At 42.6% G+C, this 11,265-nt stretch overlaps 1 protein-coding gene across 1 annotated transcript; it reads right to left on the bottom strand.

The window, feature by feature from the left end:
- Nucleotides 1–3,255: 3,255 nt before the first annotated feature.
- LOC115391148 (uncharacterized) lies at nt 3,256–7,275 on the bottom strand. Its single transcript, XM_030095267.1, has 7 exons — nt 7,032–7,275; nt 6,831–6,935; nt 6,496–6,708; nt 5,875–6,204; nt 3,823–4,165; nt 3,682–3,739; nt 3,256–3,393 (listed from the first exon to the last, which is right to left on the bottom strand). The coding sequence occupies exons 1-7, from the start codon at nt 7,213–7,215 to the stop codon at nt 3,256–3,258; spliced, it is 1,371 nt and encodes a 456-aa protein (XP_029951127.1). The 5' UTR covers nt 7,216–7,275.
- Nucleotides 7,276–11,265: the final 3,990 nt, after the last annotated feature.

Genomic DNA, 11,265 nt, shown 5'->3' with positions numbered 1-11,265 from the left:
CCTGGACAGCCAGGAAGCAGCTCAGCATTGTTTTCACGCTGAGCGGACCTGACGCGCCGACATCTGGCCCTTCTCAAACCCCCGGACCACTCATGGTCCTGATTCTTCGCCAGAGCATCATCCTTGTAGGCTTGCTGCAACAAGGTGAGTGTTTCTGCTGCTGTTTTTTCCCAGCAAAAAGCAGAATTTAATGTTTGCGCTGCTCTGGCTTCCCAGTCAATGTCGCCATTTTGGAAAAAATCGCAGACCGCCTCTGCACTCTGTTGCTATAAATAGCGCCTGACAGGCGTCAGTGTAACTCTCGGAGCTCAAATTTCTCACAGATGTGCACGAGGCTTACCTGCAGCACATCTGACAGCCAGAAGTCGGAACTCATTATTATTATTGTTTTCTGACCAAATTCCGGTTTTTTTTGGGTACCCCCTCGTACTTCATATCAGTTTGATGAAATCTCATAAAGTGGCTTAGAATTCTCAAAAATCAACAGTGGCTGACCTTCACAGAAAAAGGTAAAGACATGTTGATTCATGAATTAATTTGCATGCCTTTACAAGCCATTTTAATGTGGGCCAGGGCACCACTTCTCTGTTCTTCTTCCTTCTTTCTTCTCTGAAAATGTTTGATAACAAGTCATGTGAATAATGTGTGATGTGCTCAAGCTGTTTGACGTCATGTTGAAGTTGTTTTCTATTCAAAATGTTCTCCAATGATAAATCAGGTCAAAATAATCTATTAGTCCAACAGGAAGCAGCATCAGAAGTGACGTGTTTTCAGGTCAACGTTTATCTGATGACGCATCGATGAAAAGTTCTATTTCCATCAAGAGACAGGAAACATTTGAGTCTATTGTTGGTTCTCTGTCATAGTAAACTGTTTGAGGATGAACCTGCAGACCCAGGACAAACACAGAAAGACAGATGAAAAACAAATTCACCTGTAGTCTTGAAGTATTTTTTCCAAAACTTTGTTTTTACTTAAAGTCTTTGTTAGCAGACAGATAAACCAAATCCTATTTTGCATCATTTGTAAAGATTTTCAATATTTATATTGTGTAATCAGACACACAGTATCAAATGTATGCCAGTCTTAATTAACAAGTAAAAGTTTTTTTAAAGGGTCACATGGTGCAGTCTTTATCTCTCTTACCTCCCAGTGAGAAGGTTGTGGGTTCAAGCACAAGGGCCTTTCTGTGTAGGGTTTGCATGTTCTCCCCGTGTGTTTGTGTGGATTTCTTCAAGGTGCTCCAGTTTTTTTGGGAACCTAAACTGGCCCTCGGTGTGTGTGTGTGTGCGTGGTTGTCTGTCTCCGTGTGTTTGCCCTTTGATGGGCCGACAACCTGTCCAGGATGCATCCTGGGTCAGGGGCCAAAAGTATAATCTGTTTTTCTGACCAAACCAACAAACGAAAAAGGAAAAAATGGCTCAATTTTCCTTTTTCGTTTTCAACAAAAAACGAAAAAACGTTTTTTTTCTTTCTCAATTCAAAACCAAAAACAAAACCAACACAAGCAAATTGCGGCCGAATTTTGTTTTTTGGATTTTAATTATTCGTTTTTTCGTTTCAGGTCTCAAAACGAAAAAACGGAAGCACGTGACCCCTGACGTCATGGGTCAAATGGACTCCCTACCAAAATGAAAGCCTTACTAATAAATGGGTAATAAAAGATGAATTACGTTAAATAGCGTTTTTATTTTTGTACAGCATTTATTGCATACACTACAATTGCACCAATTGCATCAATTTTTCACATTTTGCAACTTGGATTAAACGTGTGTTATACGCTTACTTATTTGGAATTCTCCCTACCGGACAGGAATTCATGACAATTTTTATGTCACTGTGACCAATGCGCAATGCACACCCACGCGGACATGTGCAGCATGGACTGGCCTTCAGATTCACACACAACCCCTCACAATGAAGACACGCAATTCATACATTCATCCTACATCCAAAGGGGGGCAGAGAGTTGCGAAGTGGACTCCTCCCAGCACCCCCCTGTAGGCCCCACTTGGGCCCGGCCAAGGTCCCCCCTCGACCTCGACAGTCGTGGCTGAGGGGAAGGGGGCCACGCTCCCTCCGTCGTGGCACCGCTGGTTGAGTCGGGGGCGGGGGGCCTCTTCCTAGGTGCGGTTGGACTGATGGAGGTCGGGGCCCTTGGTGGCCTGGTAGTGACCTGGGGCCCGGGTGGCATGGTGACCCTCCTGCCACTGAGAGAATGCAGTGTGGATGAGAGGGTGAATGTGTGTGAGTATGATGATGAGTATGTATGTGTATGTGAGTGTATGGGTGTGTGTTTGTGTGTGTGTGGGTGTGCGTGCGTGTGTGTATGTGTGAGGCTGTGTGCGTATGGGTGTGTTGGTGTGTGGGTAGTTGTGCGGGGGTGGAGGGGGCTATGGGTGTGTGTGTGTGTGTGGAGGTGGGTGTGTGAGGGGGGCTGCCCTTGACAGGTGGAGGTGAGGGGTGGTCTTGCTCTGCTGGGGTGTCTCCGCCCCTGGGGTTGGGTGAGGAGCTCTCCCTCTGGGGCGAACCTTCTTCAAAAATTGTAACCTGAAAAAATAGTGCACCAGATCTTCACGTTTTTCCTTTTTATTCATTAATTCCCAGAAAAAAAAGCATAATTTTATTTTTCTTCATTTTTATTGAAGATTTAAAAATAGTCTTAAACATGTATAGATTTTTATTCAAGCTTTAGTATTTTTTGGTCCCAAGACAAAACCATACTGAGCTCTGTATTTACATGATTAATTCATAAACATAGTCAGATAAATGCAAAGTACCAGTTGCTTTAAAAAAATCACAAACATTGGTGTTTTTAAAGATATGAAACAAAGAACTGAAACTTAATGCAACAGTGTGGTCACCATATTTGGAAAAGTCATATTTACACTCACTACTGAAAATAAATTGACTGGAAAATGAATAAAAAAATAAAATGTCATTTTTAAAAAAACAACAGGAGAAACCTTGAGGAAGCTCAAGTCAGTAACAAGAATGTTTCCACAGTGTTTGAGCAGTGATGACTGACAGATCAATCATGATCAATGAGCAGTGTTTCTCCCAGATTGAGAACAACCAGCTGTTGGCGCCGTGTGACTGACGACCACACCATCCTCAGCCTGCTGAAGAGTAAAGATGGAGGCAGTGACTCAGGTTGATTCTGGTGACAAAGTCTGAAAGTGTCAAATGGTTCCAACAGTGGAACCTGTGAGCAGTGAACTCTTGTCAACGACGGAGCAGAAAATAAAGTGTGGTTTAGCGGGCAGGCCGTGTCGGGATGGTGTGGTAGACGTCGTGTGAGTGCGACTGAGAGAAGTGGAGTCTGCTGTAGAGATGATCGTCCTGCTCTGCTGACCCAGCTGTGTCGTTCTCATACATGACGTCAGGACTCAGCTGAAGACATGAGACAAATCATATGGACACAACATGAGTTAAACTTGTTCTCCTGTTCAGCAGTGGAAATATCTATTCAGCCAATCACATGGCAGCACACCAGCACATGTATGCATGCTTATATGCTCCAGAAGACTCTGTTACAGTTTTAATCTGACAGATCAAACATGTGGTTCTTGAGAACTGAGTCTAAATTATGATCCAGCATTGACAGAAATATCAGGGAACACTAGAACACAATAGAAAGATAAACTTTGAATAAAACAACAAAACCATCCTGTTTCTTACCTGCTGTGTGTTTTTTGACATTTCAATCCCTGAAGATTGACTGGAAGTCTTCTTTTTCCTGCTTTTCAAATTGATGACAATGTTAATGAGTTAACAGTCAGTGTTAATGACAGCGATGTGAATCAGATCAGTGTTTCTCACCTCACACACACGATCACAGAGAGGAGGATGAAGAGCAGCAGAACAGCAGAGACTCCTGCGATGACCACTTCCCACATTATTGTCACACTTTGGACTTTAAGAGTCTTCACAGCTGATCTGTCTGTGATGTTTGAGCCGGTTCTGACAGCACAGGAGTAGCTTCCTGCATGCTGATGGCTGAATGCTTCTAGAATCAGGTGTTTGTTGTTTGAGTTCAGAGGTTCACCTTTGAAGAACCACATGTAGTTTGAGTTGTGAGTCAGAGGACAGCTGGTGCTGCAGGTCAGAGTGACTCTCTGACCTTCTGTGACCTCTGGAGAAGGAGTCACCTTCACTTCCAGATCTGTGAGAAACATATCAAACAGAGATGTAACTGTTGTTAAAGAGAGGAGAACTTGAGTGTTCAGTTGTTCCTCCTGGTGATTTCAGAGTCTAGTCTGAAAGTGGAAAAGTCTCTTCAAGAGCATTGGGATTATTTAATATTCTTCACTTTGTTGCAGTGGACAAGAGGGTCGCCTCCCTGTGGTTCCCTTCGGTGATCGTCAATAAATATACTCACACTTCAAATGGAAATTTTCCAAAAAAGTGTGACTGCACTCAGATTCCTAAAATACGACACTCCTTAGCTCCACTGCAGTGAAACAGACTTTCTTTTGTAGAAACTGTTATGATTCTTGGACATGTTTATAGCAGAAAAACAAATGCACAAATACTGTGGTGTTGAGTTGTTATAATTTAAGGCCAGTACACACTGCAGGATTTTTTTCAATCTTCCCCGATTCAGAGACCACAAACCAGAAGACAACAGAGGACAGATGGCACCAGATATTCCTCTCCCGATCTTCTAGTGTGTGGTGTTGCTCTGGAGCAGAACACACACCAGCAGATTCTTCAACCGAGAATCGGCTCCTCACTCTTCCAAATTGCGCGTCGTCCAACGTGACTTTGTGCAGTTTCCCTTCATTCCTGTTTACATTCATCTCCACTGTTAATAATAAGCAGAGAACTCATTCATTCCCTCAGTTCATTCATTCACATCGGCATCCATATTTGATAATAATTCAGCTTCTTAATGTGTTTTTTGTTTTTTTTTTGTTTTTTTTTTTTACTTTTGACTTTTTAGTGGAGCAGTAGAATGAAGTTATTAGTAGCAGTCTGTGACAAATAAAAGGCACAGAGTCTGACAGCACGGAGGAGTCAGTGGAAAGTTTTTTCCCCCATTCTTCCTTGATGGTCAATAATGGAGATGAATTAAAACAATGGGATTATTGCAGGACTAGCGGAAATGTAGATGAATGTATTAGATCGGAGTTTGGGTCTGAATGGAGGAAATACAGTTCATCCAAGAGCAATGCAATAACCACTCACTGTCTGCACTAACGAGTTTAGGAGCTCTGGCTTTTCTGTTTCACTGTCATATATAGTGAATATATTTCACGGACATATGTTCATCCAGCTCTGACAGCTGAGAGGGGATTTTTTTGTTTTTTTCAGCAACAACACCTTGGTGAGGCGGACCTGTTCAGCCAATCAGGGAGCTTTATTCCAAGGGTGCGGACAGGTCGGCTCGTGGCTGATTGGCTCCTCTAGGAGCGCACCACACACCACAGGATTTGCGATTGGAAATATCAAACATGTTCATTATGTACGATCTCCCGTTCCGACACCTCCCAAGAGGCTCCGACCATAAAAAATCTCTTGGAACACACCGCACAGCACAGGAAGATCAGACCCAAACTGATTTGCGAAGTCCCGACAATCAGACCTTGTCGACTTCGGTCAGGAGGAGAAGATCGGGGCAAAATTCGGCCCGATCATCCTGTAGTGTGTGCTGGCCTTGTAGCTGCAGTGGTTCTTCATAAGCAATTATTTTCCAGTCTGAAAGAGTCAGGGTTATCATTGTGTAGATCTTTTTCCACACACAGAAGTGGACATTTCCCACTTCACAGCTTCTTGTCAAAATGTCAATAAATAAACTGTACATTGTGATAACACCATCAGCATTATAATGAGGTGTGTTCTGTTGTTGAGGGGTGTGAGAAATTTATTTACCTGTCACGATCAAAGTAACTCCAGGAGAGCCAAATAGGTTTATAAATCCATCAAACTCTCTGACATTGAACCTGTATTCTGCTGAGTCATTCTTCTGAACATTTCTCAGTGTGAGGATGTGTTGGTTCTTCTTGCTGCCATCAAACTGTACTTTACCTCCATCCTCTGTCAGCACCTTCATTTCTCTCTTTGTTTGATACCAATTATTGGACTTTGGCTCGAAGGATTCAGAATAATCATATTGACATGAGATGTTGACTGAGGATCCTTTCAGAGCACAGATTCTCCTGCTGGCATAAACAACTCTCCAGCATCTCTGATCATCAACACCTGGAGATGAAATAAAAGAAAAGAGGCAGTTTAATGACTGAAGTCAGTACAAGTCTGACAGAAAGTGAACTGATCTGCTTTGTACGCTGGTCACTGCTGGTCTCTGATGTGCAGGTGTGTTTAATGTCTAAAGTAAAACCTCCATCACCTTTGATTTTTACATGGAAACTAGAGTATTGGGTTGTCATGTCAATGTGTTTTTCCTTGATCACAGCTGATTTAAATCATTGTCAAATTGTGGTCTTAAAAACATGTAAAGTGAAACATCAACATGAATGAGTTGATACTCACAGACATGAGCAGAGTTCAGGTCCTCATGGTCTTTCACAGTACAGAAGAATCTGTCTGTTGAGGAGGTCCAAACTGTCACCTGTATCTTATTTCCTTCATATGTGTATCGGTTGTAAGACTGAATTAAAGTCACAGCATCAGTCTGAGGACAGTTGGTTTTACAGGTCAGCGTGACCACATTTGGAGGCACTGGAGTCCTTTGAACATGTATCTCTGTACGGAAATAAAACATGTTGCAGCAGTTCATTAACATGTCATAAATGGAACTGTTCAAAATGTCAGTATAAGATAACAAAGGTGTGTGAGTGGGAGGAGTGTGAGTGTGTGAACTTGACCTGTGGGATATGTGATGGAGCAGGACTCATCTGCTGACGTCTGCTCAGAAGAACACATTCTGCCTTTAGCATAGGTCACAGTGAAGCAGGTGTGTGTTACAGAGTCTGCACCAAACCAAAGACATGCAGTCATTTGTCAGCTGTGAAAGTGTGGACACAGAAATGTTCCAGCATGATGAAAAGCTGCTTGTTGTCACTCACCCACTGAGACTGGAGGGGCTCTGAGGTCCTGGTAGCCTCTGATAGCACAGGAGTATGAGACTGCTGAGTCACTGCTGACCAGCTCTTGGTACCAGGGAGACCAGTCCTCATAGAGAAAGTCTCCGTTCTTGTACCAGATGTAGGCTGCAGGGTTTTCAGTCAGAAGACAGCTGCTGCTGCACATCAGAGAGACTGTCTGTCCCTCAGTGGAAGGAACCACCTTCACCTGAAGGTCTGAACAGAAGCTTTACTCATTTAAGAGCTCAGACATTGAGAACAAATGTTGTGACAAATCTTTACCAGATAGAGTGAGATGAACGGCATGTTTCCAACAGTCCTGTGGTGCCTCAGTAACGCTGCTGCAGCAGTAAGTGTTTCTATCAGTGTCTCTCAGATCATTGATTGTCAATGTGGGGAAACTTTGCTGTGACGTGTACATCACACGAGGCTCATCTGCAGATAAATTAGACCGAACAAACTTGTTCCCACTCCAGTGTACAGTGTACCAGTTCTTTACTGAAGTGGGATGTTTATTTGAACAGTTCAGATGAACTGAAGAACCTTTTAAGGCACAGATATTGGTTTGTTGTGCCTGTAGCCCTGCAAGAGAAGATTTCAACAGGAAAAAAATTTGAAGAGATTTGTCCAGTTTTGATAACATCCCTCTCAGCAGAACAAGTTAAAATCCTGCTCATGGCTCGTCTCTTCCATCCATTCTTTCTACTCTCACATTATCAGAGGTTGAAGCTGATCTGAGCTAACATCTCTGCACTTTATAGTTCATCCTATGGAGTCTGCTCATCCATGGCTGTACTAACACAAGACAAAAGACTGTAATACCCTTTTAACAACTTTTCAGTTCGGCTTTATCCACATCCTTTGAAATGTGGATGGAAAAACAAAGTTTACAGTAAAAAATCGGCACATGGAAAACAAAGAGTGAGCCCAGATACAGTCAGTTTGACATGTCCTACAACAGTTTTCTACTTTTAGATGAAATAATAGTCATTCTTACCTGAAACACACAGAACGAAACCCAGAAACAAACTTCCAGCTTCTGTCAACAACATGATCACTTCTGATGTCGATCAGTGATCAAAAAGTTTGGCTGTCTGACACTTTATATCATCTGTGGTTTGATCAAAGCTCATAAACTGACTCAAATTCTTAAAATGGAGAGCAGCCGAGCTTCACTGAGAAAGCTGAATGAACCACGTTTATTTTTTTACTGCCTTTACATTCAGTCTGAATGCAAGAAAATACCACCTCCTCTTTATTCTTCTTCCTTCCTGCTTCCTTTGTTCTTCTCTGAAATCGTTTAATCAGTAGAGATCTGAACAATATGTGATGTGCTCAATCTATTTCCAGTCATGCCATCATGAACCCAGCAGTGTTTCTCTTTCCATGGTTCATGATGATCTGTGACAAATTAGGTAAATGTATCAATAGAAAAGGAAACAGGTCCAAGTGTCGTATGTTTTCATCAGAATGTTGTTCTGATGATGCATTTATGAAAAGTTGTATTTCTGCTGTCAAGTATTTAAAACCTGCCTCTGTTTTCAAATCAACTTTCACAAATGTTAGTACCTTGGAAGATGGACTTTCAGTTGACTTCAAAGAGAAGACTTCCTCTGACTTTGGATGAAGATATCCTCCAGAGGTGGGAGGAATACTCTTAGGTTCTCCTTAGCTGGATGAACTTGACCCTTCTGGAGTGTCCAAAACAAACTTCCTAGTGACAAAACTCCAGGAGTTATGAGATACGCCTTGAGCTGCTTCAGTCCCTGGACATTGTGGTGGTGGCGGGGGGCCTGTCCTGTCCTGGTTGACGTGCCTCTACAGGAGTGCAGGGACCTTGACTTGTAAAAATCCGGGAGCAGGATTAGTGACAGGATCAACAGAGGAGCGTTCTACACGACTGCTCTATGCCCGGGGCTCATAGCTGGATTGTCGTACCCTAAATTGACAAACCAGCTATGAGCCCCGGGCGCAGAGCAGTCGTGTAGAACGCTCCTCTGTTGATCTTAGATAGATAGATAGATAGATAAAACTTTATTAATCTCCCAAGGGAGAAATTCAGGTGTCCAGCAGCACACAAATCATTCACATGCAAATAATAAATAACAACAGTACAATAAATAAAAGTGCTTGTAGTGTACTTAGTTTGGCTCAGGCACATCTGTTATACAGCCTGATTGCTGAGGGGGGGATCTTGTTGATCCCGTCACTCATCCTGCTCCCGGATTTTTACAAGTCAAGCATGGAGGTTTACCTAGGCAAACAGAGACTGTGTCTGTCCACAGTGCTCAAAGCATTAGAAAAAAGTCAATGGGTAAAAAGCTTAACACCTGTACGAGACAGAATAACTTTTGCAGTAGGAAATGCATAAAATGTGGTCTACTAAACATTAGAGCAATCTCAACTAAATCTCTGTTAGTTAATGACCTTATCGGTGACAATAACATTGATCTCCTTGGTCCAAAAAGGTTCATTGGTCTTCTAAGTTATAATCCAAAACAAAGGTTCATTTCAAAAGACCAGGGAGGTATTTTGTTATTTACCTGACAGTTATTTACCTCCCGCTTCCACCAGTGGGAGAATAGCGCCAAAACCTGTATAAATCAGCTGACAAGATACGTCACCACAACATCACGTGACTCTCTGAAGAAGACAGCTGACAGCTGCCGAAACTGTCAGGTAAATAACAAAATACCTCCCTGGTCTTTTGAAATGAACCTTTGTTTTGGATTGATCTCCTTGCTCTAACAGAAACTTGGCTTCAGCAAGATGATTATGTGAGGCTCAATGAATGTACCCCTCCAACCTTTGTTAATTTCCAAACAGCTAGATCAACAGGTCGAGGTGGAGGTGTGGCAGTGATATCCCACTTCAGTCTTCTTCTTAAACCCAAAACTAATGTTAAATTCAACTCTTTTGAAAGCTTAATTCTAACGCTTACTTGTCCAAATTGGAAAAATCAAAAAGCTGTGCTATTAATTATTGTGTATCGACCTCCTGGTCCTTACTCTGACTTTTTAACTGAGTTCTCAGAGTTTTTAAGCAATATAGTATTGACTCATAACAAGATCCTTATAATAGGTGACTTTAACATCCATGTGGATGATTCTGGTGACAGTTTGAGTAATGCGTTTACTGCAGTATTAGATAGTATCGGTTTCACTCAAAATGTTGATGAATCCACTCATAGTCACAAGCACACCCTGGATCTGGTCTTAAAGGAATACTCCACCCAAAAAACGATTTGGCCTCATTTTCTACTCACCCTCATGCTGAGAAACACTCTGGAGCACTTTTTTGACGTTTCAAATGCAGTTGGAGATGTTTGGGGATTTTCGTTGTCAACAAACAGGGACCGACAGAGCCCAACAGAAAAAATGGTCCATAAAATCCACAAAACGTTCCCATTTTCCTTCATACTGCTCGTCCGCTATAATCCAAGTGTCCTGAGTGCGTAACGTCCATAATTAATTCTTAACAAGGTCATTTAGTACATTTTAAGAGCCCAAACAGGGCGCTCTCATACAGCTCCATTGCATGTCTGCACGCGCACCCTGAACTACGGAAGCCGCGGCAGACCAAGCCAGACGCTTGCGCCCTTTCAGCAGGACACCGAATTCAAAGCTTTAAAACAGCAGCCAATCACTTTTGTGATTGTCCACAGCTCGGTCACTCACAGCAGAATATATACAGCGGAACTTCTTCTTCTACGCTTGCAATTTAGAAAAGTAGTCGCTGAAAGCGCGCAAGTGTCTGGCTTGGTCTGCCGCGGCTTCCGTAGTTCAGGGTGCGCGTGCAGACATGCAATGGAGCTGTATGAGAGCGCCCTGTTTGGGCTCTTAAAATGTGCTAAATGACCTCGTTAAGAATTAATTATGGACGTTACGCACTCAGGACACTTGGATTACAGCGGACGAGCAGTATGAAGGAAAATGGGAACGTTTTGTGGATTTTATGGACCATTTTTTCTGTCGGGCTCTGTCGGTCCCTGTTTGTTGACAACGAAAATCCCCAAACATCTCCAACTGCATTTGAAACGTCAAAAAAGTGCTCCAGAGTGTTTCTCAGCATGAGGGTGAGTAGAAAATGAGGCCAAATCGTTTTTTGGGTGGAGTATTCCTTTAACATATGGGATAGAGGTCAGTGACCTAAATGTTCTCCCTCAGAACCCCATACTCTCAGACCATTTCTTAATTACTTTTCAGGTTTTGATTGA

This window comes from Salarias fasciatus, chromosome 6 (genome assembly GCF_902148845.1).
Source record: "Salarias fasciatus chromosome 6, fSalaFa1.1, whole genome shotgun sequence".
Classification (NCBI taxonomy): domain Eukaryota; kingdom Metazoa; phylum Chordata; class Actinopteri; order Blenniiformes; family Blenniidae; genus Salarias; species Salarias fasciatus.
The sequence above is the reverse complement of the archived record's forward strand: the minus strand, read 5'-3'. Positions and strand labels throughout refer to the sequence as shown.